General features: G+C 54.1%; 10 protein-coding genes across 10 annotated transcripts; 6 read left to right on the top strand and 4 right to left on the bottom strand.

The window, feature by feature from the left end:
• Nucleotides 1-104: 104 nt before the first annotated feature.
• Nucleotides 105-2,040, bottom strand: CYP-24 (putative P450 monooxygenase; the record flags this gene model as incomplete). The annotated part of the gene is made up of 3 exons (XM_003853490.1): nucleotides 105-802; nucleotides 856-1,692; nucleotides 1,749-2,040. The coding sequence occupies 3 exons, from the start codon at nucleotides 1,885-1,887 to the stop codon at nucleotides 105-107; spliced, it is 1,674 nt and encodes a 557-aa protein (XP_003853538.1).
• A 562-nt stretch (nucleotides 2,041-2,602) lies between these two features.
• Nucleotides 2,603-4,300, top strand: MYCGRDRAFT_57682 (uncharacterized protein; the record flags this gene model as incomplete). Its single annotated transcript, XM_003852824.1, has 2 exons — nucleotides 2,603-2,836; nucleotides 2,884-4,300. The coding sequence occupies 2 exons, from the start codon at nucleotides 2,656-2,658 to the stop codon at nucleotides 4,167-4,169; spliced, it is 1,467 nt and encodes a 488-aa protein (XP_003852872.1).
• A 584-nt stretch (nucleotides 4,301-4,884) lies between these two features.
• Nucleotides 4,885-6,851, top strand: MYCGRDRAFT_108989 (uncharacterized protein; the record flags this gene model as incomplete). Its single annotated transcript, XM_003852825.1, has 3 exons — nucleotides 4,885-5,373; nucleotides 5,425-5,672; nucleotides 5,726-6,851. The coding sequence occupies 3 exons, from the start codon at nucleotides 4,906-4,908 to the stop codon at nucleotides 6,849-6,851; spliced, it is 1,842 nt and encodes a 613-aa protein (XP_003852873.1).
• A 159-nt stretch (nucleotides 6,852-7,010) lies between these two features.
• On the bottom strand, nucleotides 7,011-7,683 carry MYCGRDRAFT_80332 (uncharacterized protein; the record flags this gene model as incomplete). Its single annotated transcript, XM_003853489.1, has 3 exons — nucleotides 7,011-7,230; nucleotides 7,287-7,352; nucleotides 7,427-7,683. 3 exons carry the CDS (start codon nucleotides 7,490-7,492, stop codon nucleotides 7,132-7,134), a joined length of 231 nt encoding a protein of 76 aa, XP_003853537.1.
• A 1,015-nt stretch (nucleotides 7,684-8,698) lies between these two features.
• On the top strand, nucleotides 8,699-8,998 carry MYCGRDRAFT_30940 (uncharacterized protein; the record flags this gene model as incomplete). The annotated part of the gene is made up of 1 exon (XM_003852826.1): nucleotides 8,699-8,998. A coding segment is annotated over one exon (300 nt), but the record flags the coding sequence as incomplete, so codon positions are not given.
• Nucleotides 8,999-10,153: 1,155 nt separating this feature from the next.
• Nucleotides 10,154-11,934, top strand: MYCGRDRAFT_99833 (uncharacterized protein; the record flags this gene model as incomplete). Its single annotated transcript, XM_003852827.1, has 2 exons — nucleotides 10,154-10,664; nucleotides 10,716-11,934. The coding sequence occupies 2 exons, from the start codon at nucleotides 10,222-10,224 to the stop codon at nucleotides 11,932-11,934; spliced, it is 1,662 nt and encodes a 553-aa protein (XP_003852875.1).
• A 1,480-nt stretch (nucleotides 11,935-13,414) lies between these two features.
• On the bottom strand, nucleotides 13,415-14,737 carry MYCGRDRAFT_92354 (uncharacterized protein; the record flags this gene model as incomplete). Its single annotated transcript, XM_003853488.1, has 3 exons — nucleotides 13,415-13,869; nucleotides 14,389-14,518; nucleotides 14,681-14,737. 3 exons carry the CDS (start codon nucleotides 14,735-14,737, stop codon nucleotides 13,415-13,417), a joined length of 642 nt encoding a protein of 213 aa, XP_003853536.1.
• Nucleotides 14,738-15,482: 745 nt separating this feature from the next.
• Nucleotides 15,483-16,404, top strand: MYCGRDRAFT_40317 (uncharacterized protein; the record flags this gene model as incomplete). The annotated part of the gene is made up of 2 exons (XM_003852828.1): nucleotides 15,483-15,672; nucleotides 15,731-16,404. 2 exons carry the CDS (start codon nucleotides 15,483-15,485, stop codon nucleotides 16,402-16,404), a joined length of 864 nt encoding a protein of 287 aa, XP_003852876.1.
• A 1,427-nt stretch (nucleotides 16,405-17,831) lies between these two features.
• MYCGRDRAFT_92356 (uncharacterized protein) lies at nucleotides 17,832-19,685 on the bottom strand (the record flags this gene model as incomplete). Its single annotated transcript, XM_003853487.1, has 2 exons — nucleotides 17,832-19,541; nucleotides 19,644-19,685. 2 exons carry the CDS (start codon nucleotides 19,683-19,685, stop codon nucleotides 17,832-17,834), a joined length of 1,752 nt encoding a protein of 583 aa, XP_003853535.1.
• Nucleotides 19,686-20,762: 1,077 nt separating this feature from the next.
• MYCGRDRAFT_92357 (uncharacterized protein) lies at nucleotides 20,763-22,808 on the top strand (the record flags this gene model as incomplete). The annotated part of the gene is made up of 3 exons (XM_003852829.1): nucleotides 20,763-21,613; nucleotides 21,664-21,882; nucleotides 21,935-22,808. 3 exons carry the CDS (start codon nucleotides 20,763-20,765, stop codon nucleotides 22,806-22,808), a joined length of 1,944 nt encoding a protein of 647 aa, XP_003852877.1.
• Between the last annotated feature and the right edge of the window lie 943 nt (nucleotides 22,809-23,751).

Here is a 23,751-nt window from a genome sequence, read left to right on the forward strand (position 1 = left end):
CTGCAAACCAAGACAAGGAGCAGACTGAGCGCTTCTGCGAGGCCATGAATTCCATTTCAGACAATTTTCGCTGCTATGAATCAGATGCCAACATCGCTACATTACTACGCTTGCCCTTCTCCGCTCTTCGTGGGATAAGTCTGCCTCTTCGTCGTCTTCACATACAGATCCACCGGCCTGATCAGCTGGAAGAACGGATCGTAGCTCGTCTCCATGTCGCCCTCCTTGTCCCAGTGATATCTGTACACCAGCTTGCACATGAAGATCTTCACTTCTAGCAGTGCAAAGTTGAATCCAACGCACATCCTCCCTCCCTGCGCAAAAGGTGCGTAGGCAGACTTTGGCTTGCCCTTCAGAGGGTCATGGTTCCACCGATCGGGATCGAACTTGTCCGGGTTGTCCCAGTTCTTTGGGTTGTTGTGGATGTGGTGGATTGCGCAGATGACGACCGTGCCCTTCTTCATCTGGTAGCCACCAGGAAGGATCAAGTCCTTCTGAGCAGTGCGGCCGGGCTGGTACGAAGGATTATGTCTTCGTTGAGCCTCTTTTATGAAGTTTGCGAGTACGGGCAGCTCGTCGATCTGCTCCGCGGTAATGTTGTCCGAGTCGTTGATGTCGTTGTCTACGAGTTCTTGAAGGAGTTGGGCTTGGATTCCGGGGTATGTGACAAGAGCGTAGATGCACCAGGATAGGAGAGAGGAAGTAGTCGTGAAACCTGCGCCGCACGCAACGGTCACTGCGGGCATCAGGTTTTCCTTCGGAAGCTGCTTGCCAGTAGAGTCGGTGGCTCGTACAAGGTAGTCTAGAGTGGGTGGTCAGCGTACTCCCACGAAATTCCACCTCGACCATGCCTACCGATGACGTTTGAAGCCTTCAATGCCGCATCTTGAAGAGGAAGATCCTCAGTACCGTTGGACTTGGCATTCTTGATGCTAGTCTCGATGAACTCGGCCATGTACTTTTGCAAGTTCTTGAGGCGTGCTGGATCGCCGAACGGAAGATGGGAATACCACTCGCCGCGGCTGGCGATCTTCTTGTTGATCGAAAGCACCTCGGCCATTGCCAGGACCATCTTGTGGAGTGGAGCATCGACACTGGAGAAGTGTTCAAAGTCTTGGCCGAGCATGATCTTGCCGATAGCTCCGGAACTCAGCTTGAGCATGAACTGGTAGACATTCCATGCCTCGTTCTCGCTCTCCAGCTTATCGAATACTGGAAAGGCTTCATTGCAGCATCCATTCATTTCCGGCGCATAGTGGCGGACAGCTTTGGGTCCCAGGGCTGGCGGCAGAAACTTGTGCACTACCTTCCACGCAGGTGCTGAGGTATCGGCAAGGAACACACCTGCTTGTTGTTGCTTGATCGGATAGAGAGGATGACTGCTGTTGATCTCCTTCGAAAAGAACTCGGTTTCGGCGAAGCAGACATCGGCCAGCTCCGGGTCGTTGGTCTGACACACAACAGAGCCCATGTTGTTCGTGGAGAAGATCGGTCCATATTTGTCGAACAAGCGTTGGTTGTTTCCGAGGTGATCAGGGAACACCTCAAAATAGTTTCCGATTAACGGAAGTCCTGGTGGCCCCGGTACACTGCGTACAGTGTGTCCATCTACCTTGATCGAGATGCGTCCTTGGGCTTCTTTGATATCCGAGATCTCCTCCAGCAGCTCATCCTCGAGGTAGAAAGAAAGTCCTGTACGTTAAAGTCAGCCACTGTTGGTTGCCTCAAACGTCATCGACATTGATCACCTTCAGGCTTCACAACAGCACAAGAAGTGCCAATGACTTCTTTCAATCCAGCAAGATCGTTGATGTTCTCCACATCCACATCGAGGCTCAGATTCTTGTCTTTGCTACCTTGAAAGTAGAAGCTCTTAGTAGTCGCCATGGTGAGTGCTGTGATTCCGTAGACGATTCACGAAATGTGGAAGCTCAACCAACGCAACCAAAGGAAACAATATAGAGGCTTCGCCATGCTGAGAGGCTGTCGTCATCCGAGGCGCCACGAGCAATGCAAATCGAGCACCCAATCGTTGCTCGGGCAGTTCTGCTTCGTCAATTTTCCCAAATCAAGGTAGCTTCGTCCGTAAGAAGGTAGAAAGAAACAGTCGGAACGCTTCGGCTGGTCCTTCCAACGCCGGTGGATCAACGTAGCATGATCTACGCCCGAGGTGCGCCACCGAAAGCCAAGTGTTCAAGCAAGGCTTGTAGCTTTTTTTCTTAGACCGGAGCTGAACTGCTTGACAACCTCCAATTAACTTTGTTTTTTCGCCCGTAAGACTGGTGGATTTTGCGCAGAGGATGAATTCTGCGTGCATGTGAAAGACCGAGAAAGCCAACGCTGTCCCGCGGCCTCCGATGAGATCAAATCCTTCGCACTACTGCGTACGATGAACGCATCGGTTTCATCACGATGCTACGGTTTTGGTCGACCTCCGAGCTTGACGAAGAGCTTGTTTTGGTCTGGCGTTTGAGATGATCTCAACGTCCATGGTGCGCCTCTTGGTGGCGCTCGGAGCTACGATATCTAAAGTAGACTCAACCTGAACGTCAGCGGGAAGTGCGTCCATAAACTCTTCTCTCGATCTGCCTGCTTCTCACACACTGACTCCATCTGCTACCTTGGACTTGTGAGAAAATTGAGAGCTGCAGCAGCATGGTCGATTCATCGGAAAAGGTGTCTTCAGAAGTCGACACGGGCAAGTCGCCTGATCGCAAAGAGCTGAAGGCGAAATGGGCCAATGCGAACAGTGACAAAGAGGAGAAGTCTTTCAAGAAGGAAGAGGTCGCAAAGCACAGCTCGAAGACTGACTGCTGGATAGCCATCCATGGACGAGGTAATATCGATGAACAGCCTGTTTGTCTTCCGAGCTAATGAGAACAGTCTATGATGTTTCGGAGTACCTGAAAGATCATCCTGGCGGCAAAGAGGCTATCCTCGAAGTCGCTGGCACCGACTCTACTGCGGCTTACGAGGACGTTGGCCACTCTGAGGATGCACGGGAGATTCTACAGGGACTCGACATTGGTGCTCTTGAAGGTGCTCCAGACGAATCGAAGAAGCCGTCCGGCCCTGTCCATCCTCCTGCTTCAGAGGTCGTCCACCGACAGTCTTCGGCACAAGATCAGCCTACGTCGTCCAGTATCATTACTCCTCGTCTAGAGCTGGCAGCGGCTACAGTCGCCGCCGCCGGCCTTGCGTGGGCTGCAATTCACTTTGGCACTGTTCCCTCTCTCCACCTCGGCGGAGGAACCGGTAGCTTCACCCAGGGCTTCCTGGCTGCCAGTGTTTCGTTTGCAGTCGTAGGCGGGTTTGGCGCTCGTTTCCTCTCCCAGGCCACGAAATTCGGTCAGGACTTCAGCTCCTATCCTGCACACATCCGCAGTAGTACGAAGCCGGTCGATTTCAAACCATCCGGAGTCCTCACACCTCAGGAGTACCGCAAGTACAAGCTCAGAGCCAAGAAGGAAGTTGGCGAAGGGATCTGGCGTTTCACATTCGACTTGCCTAATTCGTGGTCCATCCTCGGCCTTCCCATCGGACAGCACATCGCGATCAAGGGCATCGTCGATGACCACACCGTGGTACGAAGCTACACTCCCATCTCCTCGAACCGCGATCTTGGAAGACTGGAGCTGCTTGTTCGTGTTTACCCGGATGGTCAATTAGGCAATTATTTGAAGAATTTGAAGGTTGGCGATGCAGCCGACATTCGCGGTCCCAAGGGAGCGATGCGATATCGCAAGGGCATGTCAAAGCATATTGGCATGGTTGGAGGTGGCACGGGGATCACACCTCTGTTTCAGATCATCCGCGCCATCTGCGAAGACAAGACGGACGACACTAAAGTCACACTCATTTACGGCAATCGTTCAGAGGGCGACATCATGATGCGTGAGCAGCTCGATCGCTACGCAAAGGACGCAGGCGATCAATTCAACGTCTACTACACCGTGGATAAACCGAGTGAGAACTGGAAGGGAGGCAAGGGCCATGTCACGAAGGAGTTGCTGTCGGAATGGATGCCAGATCCGTCATCAGAGGGCTCGAAGGTGTTGTTGTGCGGGCCACCTGGGATGGTCAACGCGACGAAGGATAACCTGGTCGAGCTTGGATTCGAAGGTCCAGGCGCAGTCAGCAAGAGAGATGATCAGATCTTCTGCTTCTGATCTGCTCGTTCTCTGTATCTGACGATGTTCGTCCACAGTACTGGTTCAGGAGCATTGGCGTGGTTCACAAAATCGTCTGGCGTTGCGAGTATTTCGATCCATAAAACCTGAAAGTCGTCTCCGCATGCTCCAATGTTGTTCAAAACCTGCTTCGAATGTATCACCGTGGCATATTGTGACGACTATGATCTCGATGGCTCATTGGTCAATGGTCATGACAATCTCTGCAGCCGAGAGCACGACAGTAGTACCTTTTTTCCAGTATTGAACGACCAATAATCAAGCAGATCAATGCACTCACAGTCCACGTGGGCAGAGTCTTCGATGCTTCTGCCGTCGAAGGATCCTAAATTGACCTCGAATCGACGTCATGAAAGATGCCGCCCCCAAAGCGCGGTACTCGGCAAGGAAGCCGAGAGTTTAGCATGTGCAAATCCGTCTCGGGTCCGGAGAGCTCGGAACACTACGGCCGCTTCTAACGGGCGAGACTCCAACGTTCGTCAGACGTCCCAACGAAAGAAATTCTTTTGGCGAACACAAATTGTTAGTCCGGCATGACGTGGTTTCGGAAGGCGATGGCCGGAGAGCTTCGCCTGTGTGGTCGCGAACTATCTCGCGCTTCCATACATATGTGGCCGTGCGGTTGACTTCGGTAAGGTACTCTCTATCTCGATACCAATCTTCGAAGCAACATACGAACCGGTGTACGACTCAAGCATAAGCTTGAAGCAGAACAATGTCGACAAACAACCAATCGAGCTGGCAAGCTCCCAAGAACTGGGAATCCCGCCCGGTCTGCGTGCTAGGAGGCGGTGTCCTAGGTCGACGTATCGGAGCATGCTTCGTCGCAGCAGGCCACACCGTTCGCATCCGGGATCCATCTCAGAAAGCTCGAGACGATGCCGCCGAATACATCAAGACCAACATCTCTGCATTCACAGCCTTAAGCCAACGGGAGAAGGGAAGTGTGGAGGCTGTTGAGGATTTTGCAGCAGCTGTGAAGGACTGCTGGATGGTGATTGAGGCGGTGCCGGAGGTCCTCAAGATTAAAGAGGAGACCTTTGCGGATCTGGAGGAACATGCCCCTGCCGACTGTCTGCTGGCGACGAACAGTAGTTCCTACAAGAGTGGTGAGATGGTGGGCCAGATCAAGGACGAGACCAAGAAAAGGGTGTTCAATGCTCATTTCATGATGCCGCCGGAGGTAATTTTTGAAGAAATCCCTTCCCTTTTGAGTCGCTAACTTTTGGCGCAGGCTGTCATCGTCGAGCTCATGACATCTGGATACACAGACCAGGGATCATTCCCATTCCTGGAGGAGCGATTCAAAGAAGCTGGTCTGCATCCGATTGTCGCCCTCAAGGAATCCACCGGATTCATTTTCAACCGCATTTGGGCTGCTATCAAGCGTGAGGTGCTCTCAGTCCTAGCGGAAGGTGTGGCAACGCCAGAGACGATTGACTCGATGTGGCGAGAGCAGTACGGTAGTCCGGTTGGGCCTTGGTGAGCGAAGCGTCGTCTTCTCTGCTGGAGACAATTCAGCTAATGTTCGACAGCACAATGATGGATTCCGTTGGGTTGGACACAGTCGAGCATATTGAGCAACACTACATTGACGACCGTAAGCTCCCCACTTACCATCTTGACTGGCTCAAGGACAACTACATTTCCGCCGGCAAGCTCGGAAACAAGAGCGACAAGGGCGGTCTCTACAAGCCCAAGGCATCCGGCGAGGGAACCAAGTTATTGCTGCTGAATGTCGGTTTGGGTGAACCTCTCCGCGGCAAGTCTCAGAAAGACATCATGAACGCTGGCCAGGTCCTCTCATTCAACGTCGATGACCGTAATGCTCGTCCAATCGAGCTGGTCGGCAAGCTGGCTCTCCCAGATGGTATCTATGTCTCCAAGAAGACCAACAGGATATACTGGACCAACATGGGCACCGTAAAAGGCAACGGCGGATCGATCCAGTCTTCCAAGATGGACGGCTCAGACGTTCAGTATGTGCTCAAGCCCGGCGAGATTCACACACCAAAGCAGATGGTCATCGATCAGGAGACGGATCAAATCTACGTCTGTGATCGTGAGGGTTTGCGAGTGATGAGATGCAACTTGGATGGAAGCAACCTGGAGACTCTATACCGAACCGGCAACTGGGAGACCGAGCAGGAGAAAGTTGACGATGGAACGTACTGGCCTGTTGGTATCTCCATCTCGAAGAAGCTGGGCAAATTCTTCTGGACGCAAAAGGGTCATGCCAAAGCTGACGAAGGTCGCATTTTCTCCGCCAATCTGAGAATGCCAGAGAATGAGACTCCGGATAACCGCTCGGATGTTGAAGTCGTTATGAAGGGTTTGCCGGAATGTATTGACCTGGAGATGGACGACGAGAGCGGAGTGCTCTACTGGACGGACCGAGGAGAGATTCCTTTCGGCAACACACTGAACAAGAAGCAGATGATCGGGCCAGCTCCAGAGGCCGAAGGACAGCTGGGTCGTCAGATCATTGCACAAGGCCTTGGAGAGGGCATCGGTCTGTGCCTGCACAAGGAGAGGAAGTGTCTGTATGTGACAGATATGGGAGGACACCTGTGGAAGTGCAGTGTCGATGGAGGTCCGAAGGAGAAGCTGTACGAGGGAGCGACGCATGCGTACACCGGTGTGACGTTCTATCAGTATTAGAAGCACGTAGATGTCCTAAACGAGAAGACGTGAGCAAGAGCCTTTCTCGAACGCGTGGAGACAGTCCCTTGTCCTTCGTATACGGTCGAGAGATCTCGTCTGAGCAACATCCCGCGCACAACGTCGATGTGTCTTGGTGAATGCTATTTGCAGATGGGAAACCTTGGGCGATCGTATTCCCCAGCGACCTGACCCTTCAGCAACGTCAAAACAATGCCCCGAGCTGAGTTCCCCTACCCACATCCTCAACACGACCAGATCGAGTAGCATTCCGCCGTCATTACGATTGGTTGAAGCAGAGCGCTTGAAAGCGGTTGTAAACATCGTAATTGCATGGCAATGGTGGATTGTGGCCTGAGTCCGCAATGCATGGTGAGTTCTTGAGGAAGTGTCAGTAAGATGGAGAACAAACGGCAGAGCGGTCATGCAACATACATTGGCGCAAGGCAGGTTCACCTCGCCGTGGCAAAATCCAAACACTCCTTTGGTGCGGTCGCATGTCTAAGCATCGTAGTCGTCGTTAGCGAGGATATTGCGAGAGGCAGACGCTTGAGCTGAAGGAGGAGACGACGTACGGCAGCCCCAGCCAAGGCGGTCGAAGCGATAGAGAGAAGGACAATGGACATCTGGGAGATCTGCATGGTTTCTCGTCGTTTGCGTCTCTGGTAGCGTGCAATGCGTGTAGGTATGCGGTATCGTTGTTGAGGATGAACAAAGAAGCCTCTGTGGGCGAGGTGTGATATAAATGCTCAATAATCGACGAAACCCGCGGAGAAGACTGTGCCAGGGGCAGCTCGAGCATTCGTGGCCATGTCTTGGCCTCCTTCCTCACTGTCCGATTATTCGGACTTGAAGCCTCTTTTGGAGCCTATCATTCTCCGACATAAGCCATGACAGACCGTGGCGTTGTCCGAATCCCGAGTATACGCCGCTGTTCGGCCATACCGTTGCGCTTTTCAGATTTCGAAAGAGATCTTTGGGATCGTACCTCTGTCGTGACGTGGACTGAGTGGGATTAATCCGGTCCGAAGATCAGGCATACAGCGGGTTGACACATCGGTGTGGTGCCCATTTGCAGGTCAGGCCTAGGCAGGTATGTCCAGGGCGGGATGATCGGATTAGGTTACTCCCCGATCATCAGGCGGAAGCATTTGCAGCTTTCCAGTGCCCGAGGAAGAAGGCACCGAACGCATTGGCTTCTGAGCTTGCCTGAGGTCAACGATGACCTAAGATCACCATGAAGGTAGATGTGTGGATGATGTGTGGACGTGCTTCAAGGCGAAAACCGATGACCTGTTGTTGGTGATGGACTTCAGACAGCGGGCACCGAACGACAATGGAAGAGGTGAGCGCAGCTTTGTCATTCGCTGATGCCTGAGGCCAGCTTCTCGCACAGAATGCATGCCTGAGGCCAACTCTTGTTCTAAGGTACCATCTCGACAGACAACTTTCATGTTGACTGCCCTGGCGCAGATATCCGCCACTCTCCCCTTCTGCTGCTCAACCCATTGCTGCACACCATGCCGGTAATCTCACTCGCGAGCGATGCAACTATGGTCTGCGGAGAGCAGTTCCAGCTGCAACCTCAACCCGGCCCAAGCCCATTTCTCTGAGCCGGCTCGACCGCGAGGTCACCACGGAACGACGACATGCTCGAGACTACTTGACTATCTCTGAACGCCGTCAGTGGCAGCAGTGGACCCGCGCAATAATGCCGTGCGAGCGATTCTACCTCCTACCGTCCGGCTGCGACGCCGGGGCGAGTGAATTGTTGTCGCTCCGGACAAATGGCAGTGATCCCAGGGATCGTTTCTGCCCTCGTCGGCCACCATTGCAGACGCTGCTTTGTCTACCCCATTGGCCCTCGCGACGGCTTTCAAAACGTACATCCTGCGATTCCTACCACTGCCAAATTGGAACTGATCCGAAGACTTCATGAAGCCGGATTACAGGCCATCGAAATTACAACTGTCGTCCGCCCAGAAGTCGTTCCACAGCTCGCCGATTGCGAGACCATCCTGGCCGATCCGCACATTCAACGACTGCTGTCGTCTTCGAGTCTTTGCCTTCGCACCCCCGTGCTTGTTCCAAATCTCAAAGGTTTAAATATCGCTCTGCAGCACAATGTTCGGGAAGTTGCTGTCTTTGTCAGCCTGGACACGTGCTTGCAATTCAGCAGCTCCTCTCGCTTGACCGCACTTCAGCAGGATGGTAAGTATTCCGGACTTGACGTCATGCCTGCAACTAAACACGGTTCTATGTCCTATTCCAACCTGAGGACTAACCTCCGACCCTTCTAGGCTTCGTCAGTACAGGAGTTCGACTTCGAGCCCAACCTGACTCGTCATTTTGTGGACCCACGACTTCCCCCAACGCTTGAAATTGGCGAGACTGAGAATGACAAACTCAGGTCGATTCTGGATTACGCATGGCTAAGCGATAACGATCGAGACCATGCCGCCTCAGTAGCATCATACCACGGCGGCGATGAGGAAGACTGGACGTACTTTGGCGACTTGAGCGGCATGTCTCCATTCTTCGGCTTGTCGCATGCAGAGGTGACATCCAGCGTGTTATGACGCCGTCGCAGTCGCCGGCGAGCAGTTCTTGCGACGTTGCCAGTGCTTAGTAGCCGTCTGGGATCTGTTGCTCCGGAAGGAGTGTTGCGCGGTCCAAACATACGCACGTCCGGCAATGGGATGAAAGCGGGAATCGGTTCTCAGAGATACCTCACCTCACCGCGGGAGCGCAGCTAAGTCATCAGAGAACGACCCGGACTGACCTCGGAACCGGGAGGCGGAAGTTTTCTGGGTGACAACGCCTCGACCGTAAGGTACACATTCTGTTCACACCGGCAGTTACCTTACTCAGTCGCTCAATCATCCATCACCTCAAGCCAGAATGCGGCAGTTGTGAATCCGGTCCGTGCCACCAAAATCCCATTGCCGCCCAGCATAGCCACTCAGCTGGCCTGACAAGCACCCCTACACCGCTGGGATGGCACCAGAGCTACCCCTGCACCGCCAGATTCGGCAAATGCGAGTGTACCAATAATGAGTGCACTTTTGACCGGGCACTACTCTCGGCAAGAAGAGATGTGGTGGGTTATCGAGCATCGGGAGATGATGGTGTTATTCCGAAGCTCTTCCCCCCTGCTCTATTACCGCTTTGAGCGGCTGTATCACCTCCCTGTGATGACAACCACGAGGATCTGATTCGTGAGATCAAATGCGGGGAAACGACGTGCCGAAACCTTTGTGTGACTGCATGGCAAGGGCGTGGTGGACAATGAGTGTATAAGAGGGTCGCATAGCATGCTTCGTTGCTGGATGCTCACTGATCACCCATCGACAACACCTGCGTTCACGACATGGCTCCATCGAAGATCGACGCAGATGCTCTCCCGCCTAACGTCGAAACTCTATCGAAAGCTGCTCCTCTGCAGAACGGTGGCGAGCCCGATGACTGGACACATGGCCTCAAGTCCATCTGGCCCGTCGCGCTTGATCTTGCAGGTGGGAGCTTGCCTTGTCGGTTGGAGGGCGAGGTTCAGGATCTCGTGGTTCTAGGAGAGATACCCAAAGCGATCGATGGGTCATTCTATCGAGTCATGGTCGACCCATTCGTGCCTCCAGACCCCAACAACGTCCCGCTCGATGGAGATGGCAACATATCCGTATTCCAGTTCCATGATGGTCGTGTCTCGATGAAGACCAGATACGTCGAGACGGAGAGGTACAAATTGGAGAGGAAAGCGAACAAAGCATTGTTCGGACTATACCGGAATCCGTTCACACATCATCCTTGTGTCCGGTAAGTGGTCAACCAGAAATGATATCGTCCAGCCTCTGACCTCTGTTCTAGTGCTGCCGTTGACTCCACTGCCAACACCAACTTGGTGTACTGGGGTGGCCATTTGCTCGCGCTGAAAGAGTCTGCTCTTCCATACGCCGTGGATGCGCAGACTCTTGAGACTGTCTGCTACGACCCATTCGGCCAGATCAAATCCAAGACCTTCACTGCTCATCCGAAGTATGACCCCTACAAAGACGAGCTGGTCGTCTTCGGCTACGAAGCCAAAGGCCTTGCCACGACCGATGTTGTCACCTATTCCATCACACGTTCCAGGAAAATTGTCAACGAGTTCTGGCTTCACCAGCCACATCCAACCCCTGGATTCATCCATGACTGTGCCATAACACCGAACTGGCTCATCCTCTTTGTCTGGCCTTTCGAGGCGTCTATCGAACGAATGAAGCGAGGCGGCCACCACTGGGCGTGGAGCAACGACCGCGGAATGACATTCATCGTGGTCCCTCGCGACGCCGCTAAACCTGTCGCCCCAGGCTGGAAGCCAAACGAGGTCCGGTCCTACGGCTGGAAAACGGGCATGGCAATTCACACCGCCGCCGCTTGGGAAGATCCATCTACGAAGCAAATTTTCGTCGAAAGCTCTCGGGTCCACGACAACCCTTTCCCATTCTTTCCTCCTGACACTCCAGCTTCACATATGCCGGAGCCAGACACGACCGCCGATTATGTTCGCTGGACCATCGACCCAACGCAGCCCGATCGTAGCCAGCTACCAGACCCACAGGTGATCGTAGATGTGCCTGCGGAATTTCCACGTATCGACGAGCGATTCATGACGTCTCCTTACGACGTTGTGTGGATGAATGTCTTCGTCCCGCAGCATTCCGACGGGTCAAAGAATATTTACCATGGACTCAACGGGCTGGCCATGCATCGCCATTCCACGAACGAGACGAAATGGTTCTATGCTGGAGATGAGTCGTTGGTGCAGGAGCCGATCTTCGTTCCAAGGACGAAGGACGCACCGGAGGGAGATGGCTGGGTGATAGCGTTGGTGGAGAGAACCGGAAAAGCGGCGAGATGTGACTTGGTGGTCCTGGATACGAGGGAGTTCGAGAAGCCTGTCGCGATTGTGCAGTTGCCGTTCCACATGAAGGCGCAGGTTCACGGTAACTGGATCGAGGCGGATACATTGGGTGGGTACAGGTCAATCACCAGGGAAGTGAAGGACTTTGAGATTTCTGGCAAGGGAGCGCTTGAGCCGCTCTGATGTATGGCACAGCTTGCCGTCCCTGTCTCTCCTGAACTGCCAGACATGATCGAATCCGTCGATAGCATCGTACCGAGTCTTGCCGAAGAAGCCTGCTGTCTCGACTGCACTGCGATTGCAAGTTCGTTAATGGTTTCGTCTAAGCTGAAGCCGGGTGAAGGTACCGTGCACCTTTTTGCTGCGTCCAGGATCGATCGAGTCGAGATGGAAAACCTTGGAGTCGACGACGGAGCAAGCGATGGATGGTAAGGTAAGGAAGGCCCTGTATCTCCATCAACCTGAAGGTAAGTGGAGAGGAGAGCTTTGTCATCAGATCATGCCTGAGGGCAACCAATTTTTCCTAGATCAAAACCTGCTTCTGGACATTTGTTCTTCTGCCGCTCCGTCCATTGCTCTTCAGGCTCCGATATTTCAACCTCACGGAAGCGTCGCGTCCAACTGTGTGTACTCCGCGTTGCAATCTGCCACACGTTTGATTCTCCACTATGGCTTCGACTAGTACGAAACATATCGAGGCGGTAACTGGCGGGCCATTTCCTGCTTCTGGAGGTAGGCGAGAGCAAGCGATGAGGCCTCGAGAGCGAAGACACTGTTTTCTGTGCGTGGCGATCATGCACCGCCACCAGGATCTGCCGGCCCAAAGTTCAAGCAACGAGGTCCACATGCCTCTTCCACACGTCCACGTCCAGCAAAGACTCGAGGGCCAGCTGCACCGGCAATCAGCCCAGAGAGGTGGAATTGAGAGCAACTCGTTTGCATTTTAATAAGCTTCACGAGCCCTATTGCGAGCCCTAATAATGCCATACCGCCGGAGGTGCTGTAGCATATGGCCAGGCTCTTCGTGCGGCATCCTTAAACGGTAAGGCGCCAGCTTTAGGAAGAGATCTGGGCCTCCTGATGGAAGCGATCGGGGGTGGCACCACCACTGCGAATGGTATTTCTATTTCTATGAGGGCCCCTCCCGACCGCGGTCGCCTGTCGACCCTCGCCCTCTTTCCTACTTCCCAGAGCTGTCTATCTTCTCGTCTTTCGTCTCGTCCATCGATCATATCACCATCACAATGCATTTCTCCAGCGCTGTGCTCTTCGCCCTCGTCTCCAACGCTTGCCTGGTCTCAGCTGAGCCCAATCAGTCCTACGCATCGTCATGCCGCAACAGAATTGTCACTGTGAACGGACGGTCCTGCAATCAGCAATGCGGCGTTGACTACCCCGGCGGCGACTACAAGTCTTTCCGTGCATCTGGATACCAAAGCTGCGTGAACGCATGCGCTATGGACTCTAAGTGCACTCACGCATCGTACCAGTGCGAGTATGGCATTTGCTACTTGAAGGTCAAGAAATCTTATGGACAGTCTGGCCGTCACAATGTGGATTCGGTCGTCTGCAAAGAAAAGCCGAAGGCGAAACCACAGCCCAGGCCTTACACTACTTGCTCTTCGACAAATAGCTTGATTCGAAGCACGGCCAGGACCACGACTTAGACCACGACTAAGACCGCGACCAAGACCACGACCAGGATCACAGCCTCCACTTCGCAAGTCAGCACGGCCTCAACAGTGCCTGGCACTAGTTCGTCTTCATCGCGGTCCACCACGCCATCCACCACGCCATCAACGCTGTCCACCACTCCGTCCACCACAGCATCGACCATACTATCGGCCACATCATCGACCACCACACCATCGACCACAGCATCGACCACAGCATTGACCACCACAGCATCGACCACAGCATCGACCACAGCATCGTCCACAGCATCGTCCACAGCATCGTCCACCACACCATCGTCCACCACACCATCGACCACAGCATCGTCCACCACACCATCGTCCATCACACCATCGTCCACCACAGCATCGTCCACACCATCGTCCACCACACCATCGACCACTACGGCCTCCACGACATCGTCAACAGCGCCTGCGAGCTCTCCTGCTCGGTGGGTTGCACACCTTTCGACCCATCTAAACCTAGATTTCCACCTCGCATAGACGGTGGCTGCGCCAGGAGTGGGGATAGTGTCAGCACTTGTAATTGCGCTCGCCGGGCGGGATCAACGGGTCAGGAAGGTATCTGTGCCGACACCGGTCCTGTCTGCTCGATCGACTGTCTGGCTGACGCAGACTGCCCTATGGGATACGCTTGCATTCGTTCGGCCTGCGCAAACACCCCCAGTGGTAATTCTTGCGCTCGAGTCGATGTTTGCCAGGGGCCCACCACGCCGATCAAGCGCAGTTTGCAGGGCGCTAAGATCGTGATGCAAAATCGCGGACTTCGCTAGGGGACTGACTGATTGTGAGCTGGCCCTGGCCTGGCAAGGAAGGCGGGACATGCACGCGACATCTTGCGAGATGGATTTCCGCTTTGAGAGGGACACGGAAGCAATCAGACCCAGATGTTGTCCCTCGAGTGACAAGGTCCTACATCGTGCTGTGAAAAGAGCTCGCTTACCTACAAATGCCGGGAGGTAGATGGCGATCTGTTCCTCGAAGCTCAAGAAGCGGAAGTCGAGAGCAAGTGAATGGAAAGTCAAGTGCAGCAAATCGGCATTCCAAGGACCCGGGCAAGCGGAAGCTGGTCGCTGAAGGATAACTTAGTCAGCATATCCTGCCTCAGGCAGGAACATGTACAACCTTGCCATGGGAACGTCTTTCCGACTTCATGCGCCCATCAACGCCAATCGTACCGTCCTGTCTCGGTGGCTGCTCATCGTTCGCCGTGCTGTCCGTGTATTTCTACGTACTGTTCCATCGTGCTCAGCGCGGCGGTCTGAGACGAGAAGTTGACGACAACATGGCATCCCGAAACAGCTATTTTAACGTGGCGAGCGGGCCCTCCGCTCGCCATCGACATATATCAGCCATTCCAACATCTGGCACGTTCAAAGCAGTCTCTGGGCGTCAATGACCGCTTTCTCCACTACCATCCATCTAGTTCACAACGCTACGAACACAGCCCGGTCCGGCCAAGGTGGCCAAGGTCGAAAGACGCCGCAAGTCCCTCTTCTAGCTTCACACGATATCTTCTGCCAAGGCTTCCAGAATTCACCTCGGAATGTAGTCGCCTCTTTCCGCCGACTATGACGTCCAGTCAACATAGTAAGGTGTGAAGACTGGAAGCTAAACACACAGCCCGACGGCGATTGCACGTGGCTATGCTTGTTACCAAGCCTTGGTCATCAACGCTCCTTCCTATTCGAGCACAAACCAAGACCTCCGAGCACATTTGCCATCGACTAAGCAGACCCTGTTATAAACCATTCTTCGACCGCCCTGATGAGGCTCAACGCCACGCGTGGAGACATTCGGCCTTTGGAACAAGCCGTTAGCTCTGCTGCAAAGCATGACGAGGAGATTATTTGGAAATGCCAACTCGGTCAACGCATAGTGTCCCGGCGCCAATGGACGGTTCCCACATCGTTGCGGAGGAAAAGAAAACGATGGATATGTGCTGAACGAAAGCAATAAGTATCCAAGGCTCGGTCCGTTTCTTTCAGTCCCTTCATACTCCTCGTCCTCTCCGTCAGCTCCCCCATATCGGCAAACATGATTTTCTCCCGAACCTCAAACTTGGCTGCGGTCGTGGCCGCGATCTTCACAGGTGTCTTTGCTTGCCCCGAACACGATTTTCATGCAGAATCGAAGCGAACCGATCTTCACATCAAGAAGCGAGCAGACGACGCTGCTACTGAGTGGGCGTACGAGGCATCATACAATTGGGGCGAATTAAGCGAGAGTGTGTTCATGGATGTATCGAGGCCGCTTGGGACTAGTCCACTGACAAGCTCACACAGATTACACCCTCTGTCAAGCCGGCACCCAACAAGCTCCGATCCCACTCCTTCTCACTCAAGGCCTCTCCCTCGTCCACCAACCCGACTTCTACAACTACTCCAACTCCACCAATGGCTCTTTCTACAACTGGGGCTACGGTCCAGCCATGTCGCTCTCCCACCCGGAAGACGACTACACTACCCTCCCAAGCTTCACCTTCGACGACGGCACCATCGGCGACGGCAACGAGACCGTCTACATGACCGGCTGGCACATCCACGCTCCAGCGGATCACTCGGTCGGAGGCCAGCGCAGCAAAGCCGAACTCCACTACGTCCACGTCGACGCCGCAGGCAACCCACGAGCTGTGCTAGCTTTCCGCATCGATCCCGGCAACAGCGAGTCGGCGTTCTTCCGGCAACTACCCGAGTTAATCTCCTTCCGCAACACGAACATGCGCACCAACATGACGGATTTCAACCCGTTCATGGCATTGCAGGAGGTCAACATGTTCAGCGAATTCTGGACGTACCGTGGCTCTCTGACCAGTCCACCTTGCACAGAGGGCATTCGATTCTATTTGGCGAGGAATATTTTGTTCGTGAGTGTCGAGCAGATGCAGGCTATCCTTGCGGTGTCGACGTACTCTGCACGAGCGGAGCAACAGGTTTGGCAGCATCAGATTAATGCTTAGGGGAGCGAGGTGGAGCGGTGACGATATACCAAGATATCATACAGATAGATTATTAGTCATTATGGCTGTTGCAATTTTCTAGCCGATCGCATAAGACGATACTTGTTGTCGTCTACCAGTCGAAGCTCCACACAATGGCCATCACCAGCGCAAGCCAGATTGTATTCGTCTCTCTCCCTCTCACAGCCGCTCCCGTCGAGGAAGTACTGGCCGGCGCCGAACTGGTATTTGTGGCCGTTGTACCTGAAGTTGTCGTTGTCGCACTGCCTGGCAGCTCATTGCCGGTCGCCGTTCCATTGTTCGTGAACATCACGCCTCCAGTGGGATCGTAGCTGCAACCGAGCACCGAGCAAATATATGTGCCTAGTTCATCGCCGGTGTAAGTCGAAGCTCCCTGACTCAGTTCAGAAAGCTGAGACAATGCGGTTTGCGAGGCTGGAGGCAGGATTTGGCTGTAGAAGACTGTTTCGGTGAGGACAGGGCTGCCGCCCGCGGAGAGAGATCCTGGCGCAGTGGGAATGAGGGTAGAGGCGGGAGTTTCTGGAGCAGGTGATCCGGGAGTAGAGATGGGAGTTTCTGCAGCAGGTGATCCGGGAGTAGAGATGGGAGTTTCTGGAGCAGGTGATCCGGGGATAGAGACGGGAGTTTCTGCAGCGGGTGATCCGGGAGTAGAGACGGGAGTTTCCGGAGCAGGTGATCCGGCAGTAGATATCGGGGCGACCGCTGTATCAGTTCCTGCGTTACTGACCGAGGCGGCAGGTGCGGTCGCAGGCTGCTGTGACGACTGTGCAGGGCTCGATGGCGATGTTACCGCGTCTGATGATTGTGCGGCGGGAGCAGGTTGCGATGCTGCTGACGACGACGCTGGAATATTGTTGCCTTGGCTCGGTGCTGCAGCATTCGATGCAACGACAGCAGACTCAGCTGGGACGTTAGGCGTCTCACTCGAAGTTGGGTCAACTCCAACCGTGAGCGTGGCTCCCCGCGCGACTATGTTCGGAGCCTGACTGAACGTGAAAAATTTGGATCCTCCTTCGCCCTCTTGTCGTCGGGCCTGCCTTGCGCGAAGTTTCTCGGGTGGAGTTGTGACTTCGGGTGATGGGGTCGCTAGAGTTGCGGTGGTACATTGGCCGAAGGGATTGCCCTCGGGGAAGTAGTCAGTCAGGTCTGGCAGCAGGTAGTTGGTCACTGTGGAACCAAGCCCTGTGTTGAATACTGCAGTGCTGGTGACGATTCCGGTATAGACCACGTTGGTGAACAACGTAGTGACCGTAGATGTGACGCATGACCCACCGTCAGGTCCGCCGCAGACTCCAACGTTTTGAGCGGTCGCAGTAGGGCCGAGATTGATGTTCCATCCAGAGTCGCCAATCTGAGTTCTGCGGCGGTCGTCAGCATCTGCCTTGACACTATCGACTGTTCGGTACTTACACTGATGTCGATTGTCCGTTGGGAAGGTTGAGTCCTACAACGATGTTGCATTTGCAGTCGAGGAAATTGCTGGGACAAGGTGGAAAGGCACAGCTTGTCAAGCTAGTACTGTAGGATTGAGTGAATAGTTCGCTGTTGCAAGAAGTCGTAATGCAGGTCTGGCGAGCGGACGGGTTGACGAAGACAATCTCAGTCAGCAGTGGTGGGCCGTTCGGAAGAAGTTCCCAATGCACATAGGCTCTCTCGTCAAAAATGATGGCGCAGTCTCGGCCTTGACAGCCAGCAGAGTCCGGTGTGGGCACAGCACCAGTATTTGAGCACACAGGCGATGGCGGAGGCGACGGTGACGACGCTGGTGGAGCAGCTTCTGTCGCCGTTGCTGGAGCTGGCGGAGAGATTATGACTGGCGGTAACAGGACATGCGTCTGCGTCAATGTCACAAGAGAGGTGACCGTGGTTCCTTGCTCGACGGACAGGACGGTCGACACGACTATCACTTGCTCAGGCGCTGGCAGACTCTGCGTTATGGTCCGAAGCGAGGTGACCGTGGTTCCTTGCTCGACGGACAGGACGGTCGACACGACTATCACTGGCTCAGGAGCTGGCAGAGTCTGCGTTATGGCTGGCAAAGTCTGCGTTATGGTCTGAAGCGAGGTGATTGTGGTTCCTTGCTCCACCGAAACGACCGTCGCGATGGCGGTGGTCACCACTGGTACGTTGTTGGTGACCGTGAAAGTCCGTAGGAATGTCTGACCTTCCTCAGTCACCGTGGAGACTGACAGTGTCGGGACCAGGATCGTGGTGGGCACCACAACGTCTCGTGTTGTGGTCTGCGTCGTCACTATATTTGAGTCATCCCTCGTAATCGTCTGAACCACTGTTGTTGGCTCAGGGTACGGCACAGCGACTGATTGAGTCTGTGTCGTCACTACGACTGAGCCGTCCCTTGTGATCGTCTGAACCACCGTTGTTGGTACGGGGTATGGCACAGCAACTGATTGAGTCTGTGTCGTCACTACGACTGAGCCATCCTTTGTGATCGTCTGAACCACCGTTGTTGGTACTGGGTATGGCACAGGAACAGATTCAGTGCTGATCACTGTATCCGTGCTGACAGATGTGTCCGTCACTGTCACCGTCGTCGTGCACTGATATGTTGACAGAGAGGTAGTGGTCGGCGTGATGACAGTCTCGCAAGGGACCTCGGTAGTGCCTTCGTTCTCGCAATCGTAGTGGATCGTTGTAGACTTGTCCGGAAGGGTGGTGGAGCAGGGACTGTATACGGTGCTGTCGGAGTACTGGATGGGACATGGGTCGTGATAACATGCCATTTGTCCGACAGAGACCTTTGTCACTGTCGAGCAAGAGTAGGAGCTCACTTCGCCAGGGATCACCTCGATGGACGAGCATGGCGTGGTATCGTAGGTCGTGATCGGACAGCCATACGACGAAGTCTCTGGTGGTAGAGTAACAACCTGCGTGGACGTACACTGTGTCTCGACGACGGTGGTGTATGGCTCCGGATAAGCGTAGGGCGGTGGGTACTCATAAGCGCCTCGCTTGTTCCATGGCCACGACAAGCCGTTGACAGTGGTCGTCCAGGCCAGACCAGCGAGCCCGATGGTAGTCTTCATACTGACGTGGGTATTTGCGAATATGAGCTCGGTCTTGAGCTCTGCAGGTCCTGGGATAGCTCGTTGCACGAGCTGTGCGATGTGAAAGAAGAAATGTAAGGTAGTCTTCGAGATTACCGGGGTCTTTCGGGTTCGCGGGCATAGCCCACACATATGGAAATGGCACCTACTTACCAGCACTGCCAGGATACGCTGCTGACGGCTGTCCTTCAGCATGGACGCAGAGTCGTTGAAGAGTTAGGCTCCATCTTCATGCATCACAAGGACTTCCAATTGGTCGCTGCCGACAAAACGACAATGGCATGTCACCCGTTGTGAGCCCTAATCAATACAACGCGCAGCAAGGCTGAGAGTGATGGAGGCATTGCTGGGCCGAGAAAAGCCTGGGCTTGGCTTCACCGGCGGATGGAAGCTGTCCTGTTCGGGACGAACACATGCCAGCAATGCGGCTCGCGTGCATGAGGTCGCAGCAGCTCCGGATGTGGAGGGCGGAGCTCAGAGGGGTTGACGAGACCAGCATGCATGGAGGAGTTGGTTCAGCCTTATTCGCGGAAACTTGTAGCTGATCGCCAGCGCTGCATGCGTCGCAAGGCTGTGATGGGGAGCCAGAAAGTTGGCGTCGTGTCGGCAGGCGACGTTGTGGGAGCATCGAATCTCTGCAGCGATCTCGTCGCCTCGATCGGAAACTCGCAGAAGCATGGCACTCTCGAGGCCGATGCACAATCATGTTGACGTCGAGGAGAAGAAGTGTTGTTCGACGAAAGAAAGAGCAACCTTCACCTCGGCTCGTGCGGGTCCGGGCCGTCTTGGCGCGTGCACGGGCGTCGTACTATCGCGGTCAGCTTTCCTTTCTTGCTCCATGTATCTCCATCCTTCCTACATGTATTTACGCCGACTACCAGTCCGATAGGTGAGCCTCATCAATCCCATCGTTTAGACTGCTGCACGCCGTGGCCGATGCTCCAATCATGGCACTCAAGATTCGCTCGGATGGAAGTTTGTCGCTGCACGCACGGAGTGATACCCTGTTCCATGTTGCAGCAAGGCTCGCGTCCATTCTGGCGACGCAATCGATCGTGACTAGTCTGCGGTCCAGAAGCCTGGATCTCCGTCAAGACTGCGTGGGGATGGTGGCGCTCGAGTGACAGGTGTGGTGTGGACTGCAATGCCTCAGCCTCATCCTATAGAGCCTAATCGCCGAGCTCTGGGTGCTCGCAACTCTGTCACCGCACCGATCTTTCTCCCCGTTCTGGCCAAAACCCGCCTCTCCGCAGCACAGCAGAACTTTCCATTATGTCTGTTCTCAATCTGAATCCAAGCTACGAGTGGCAAGGAAACGATGGAAACTGGTCAACATTCACGCTTCGTTTGGGCACGATTCCTCAGCCTGTCCACGTTCTTCCTTCTACCTCAGGCTCGACAATACTGGTCGTTGACCCTCAAGGATGCGAGTCGGCGTTCACAAAATGTGACGATCTACGAGGGTCCACTTTCAATCAGAATGCTTCATCAACCTTCCACCGCATCATACAGTCAGAGCAGCAAACCGCGTTCAACGTCAGCTTTGACTCAGAGAAGTCGCTCGAATACACAGCTCTGGGACCCGTTGGAGTCGAGGACAAGGTGTTACTTGGCAATGAGGGGGCCAGTCGACCTCTGGATCCTCAAGTAATTCACTCTTACTACGACTACTTCCCATTCTTGGGTTTCTTTGGGTTGGAGCAGCAGAATTCATCAGTGTTCGCAAACGAAACGTACCGGAGCATATTGGGATCTCTGAGTAACTCGAGCAACATCCCAAGCGCATACTGGGCGTATACCGCCGGATCACACTGGACAGAGACCTGGGCCAGCCTCACATTTGGTGGCTACGACAAGGCACGGGGCGACATAAGTAAGGGGCTCGAGACCGACTTCAGTGAAGGGACCCAGACTTTTCAAGTCTCCATCAAGGGCATCACGCTACAGAGGCCCTCCAAGAATGTCACGGCGGCTGGCAGCTTCCCTGTGACTTCATTCCTTGATTCAGTGGTACCCGAGATCTGGCTCGCAGAAGATACCTGTGATACATTTGCGGACGTGTACGGCTTGGAGTGGAATGAAGAGCATGAAATGTACTTCATGAACGAGTCTCAACATGTAGCGTAGGTCGAAAGTGACGCTTTGCACAGCTCATTGCTGACTTCCATCATAGGAATCTTTACACCGACCCAAAAGTCACATTCACAATCATGTCGAACAGTGACGCTGCGGCTAAAACGGTAGACATCGTCTTGCCGTACGGGGCCTTTGACACAGTTGCAAGCTATCCGCTGGCGGGCATTCAGAATCTGACCGACCGGCAGCGCTACTTTCCACTGAAACGTGGAAGCCCAAAGCAGCAGTATCTCGGGCGAACTTTTCTCCAATCAGCGTACGTTCCATGCCGACTGTAATGCTTTGAGGCTGTACCTAACACTAGACAGATATATGGCCGCAGACTACGATCGTCAGAAGTTCTACCTCACGCAAGCGTCGTATCCAGGCTCTCAAGCCTCATCGAACATCGTCAAGATCAACAGAACTGGTAGCAGTAGCCAAGGATTGAGCACAGGTGCCATCGCCGGCATTGCAGTTGGTGCAGCAGCGATAGTAGCTCTCGCAGGCGCCGCCATTTTCTGGTTCAGGCGGAAGAAAAAGCAAAACAAGAGAACGCACTACAGTGGCTCATTCCGGGCTTCAAGCATTGGTGGAACGACAATGGATGGTACACATGAAGGCATGCTATCACAGGAATACTTCAAGCCCGATGGACACAATTCCGAACTCCCAGAAGACCAATTCAAGCAGGAACTCGATGCCATAACCACGGCTCGCGGTTTTGTACGCCATCACCGCGCCGAGCTGTCGGGAAGCGTTCGTCGCACGAGCCAGCAATCCGGTCTTTCGAGAGACAGTGCAGTGTCGCCAATGGGAGACCGCGGACGACGTCCCGTGAGCCATCTGATGCAGCAATCGCCCGCCTCATTCGGACAGCCTTCACCACCACATCTGTCGCATCGCAACTCGGGTCAATCTTCGCCTGGTGCTCCCTCACCACCGATGACTGAGTCGCAGTACTGGGGTCTCAGCGGACCGTTTGAATTGTCGGCTATATCGCGAGAGCACGCTAGTCCTGTGCTGCCTGATCCAGCGATTGAGCCGATTCGCAGTGAACCGATTACGATATCGGACTTGGACTCTGGTACGGTCGACAGCGCCGTCGTGGCTCCACTATCCGTGCAGAGGGCTGAAGACACGGCGTACAACGAACAGCTTCGTGCCAATATGCGTGGCCCAGTACCTGACGGCAGATCTTGAGACGGCGACTGCTATTTATTTTGCGTGCGTTACTCTGATTGCGCTTATCGATTGTCGCGATTGCTGACTTTGTTTCCATTTATGCATAGCTGTACTTTCTTCCGAATGCAGTAAACAGTCCGTACCAGCAAGATGATGTTGGCCCGCCTCAGTGAGTGTATTGCGTACGCAAGATCGCTGTCCACCTCATGACACAGCGGCTTCGACTCGCAGGACTTCCAAAGAAACTGTGTGCGATATGCGGAACCCATCTGCTTCAGATCGATTCAGCGCCGACAGCGGCGATTGGGTCCTGTGAAATTCCGAATCCGAAGCGGTCTCTGCTTGAAGACGCAATGCCACTGTGTCAAGTAGAGGAACCGAGTGTTTTCAAGTCAGCAACAACTATTGGAGCATGAGCGTCAACGGCCAGGATCTACTGTATGGAGGGCTGGCGGATCTCAGACCGGCGGTACAGTTGAGCTCGAAGTGCAGGTACGAGACTGTGGCGGAGGCACTCGACTACGAAGGAGTGAAGGTGATTAAATTTGAGGAGGTGGAAAAGGGGGTGAAGGGCTTGGTGGAGACTGATGGATTGGAATTGATGAACTTGATTGTCAGCATCAAGCCAACCACGGTCAATGGTGGGAGCGACGAAGGATTCCAATGTGAGTATTCATCCTTCCGTTTGTCCCGATCGACCGCCAAGAGTGAAATACGTGCTGACGTAGTGGCACTGTTTGCTAGGTCATTGTGGTGCCATACCACGACAATGTGCCCCGGGCATTTTACACGAACGGCGGAGAACAATCAATCGCAATCATTGCAATGGCAAGGTCGAATGATGTCGAGAAGAGTGAAGACGACAATACCACAACATGCGCAACAATACCAAAATTCGGCCGACCATAGCAATTCACTTCACTTCCTGTGGGGCACTCTTAGCGCATTCAGTGGCCTTTTC

Source organism: Zymoseptoria tritici, chromosome 4, assembly GCF_000219625.1.
Source record: "Zymoseptoria tritici IPO323 chromosome 4, whole genome shotgun sequence".
NCBI classification, from domain to species: Eukaryota; Fungi; Ascomycota; class Dothideomycetes; order Mycosphaerellales; family Mycosphaerellaceae; genus Zymoseptoria; species Zymoseptoria tritici.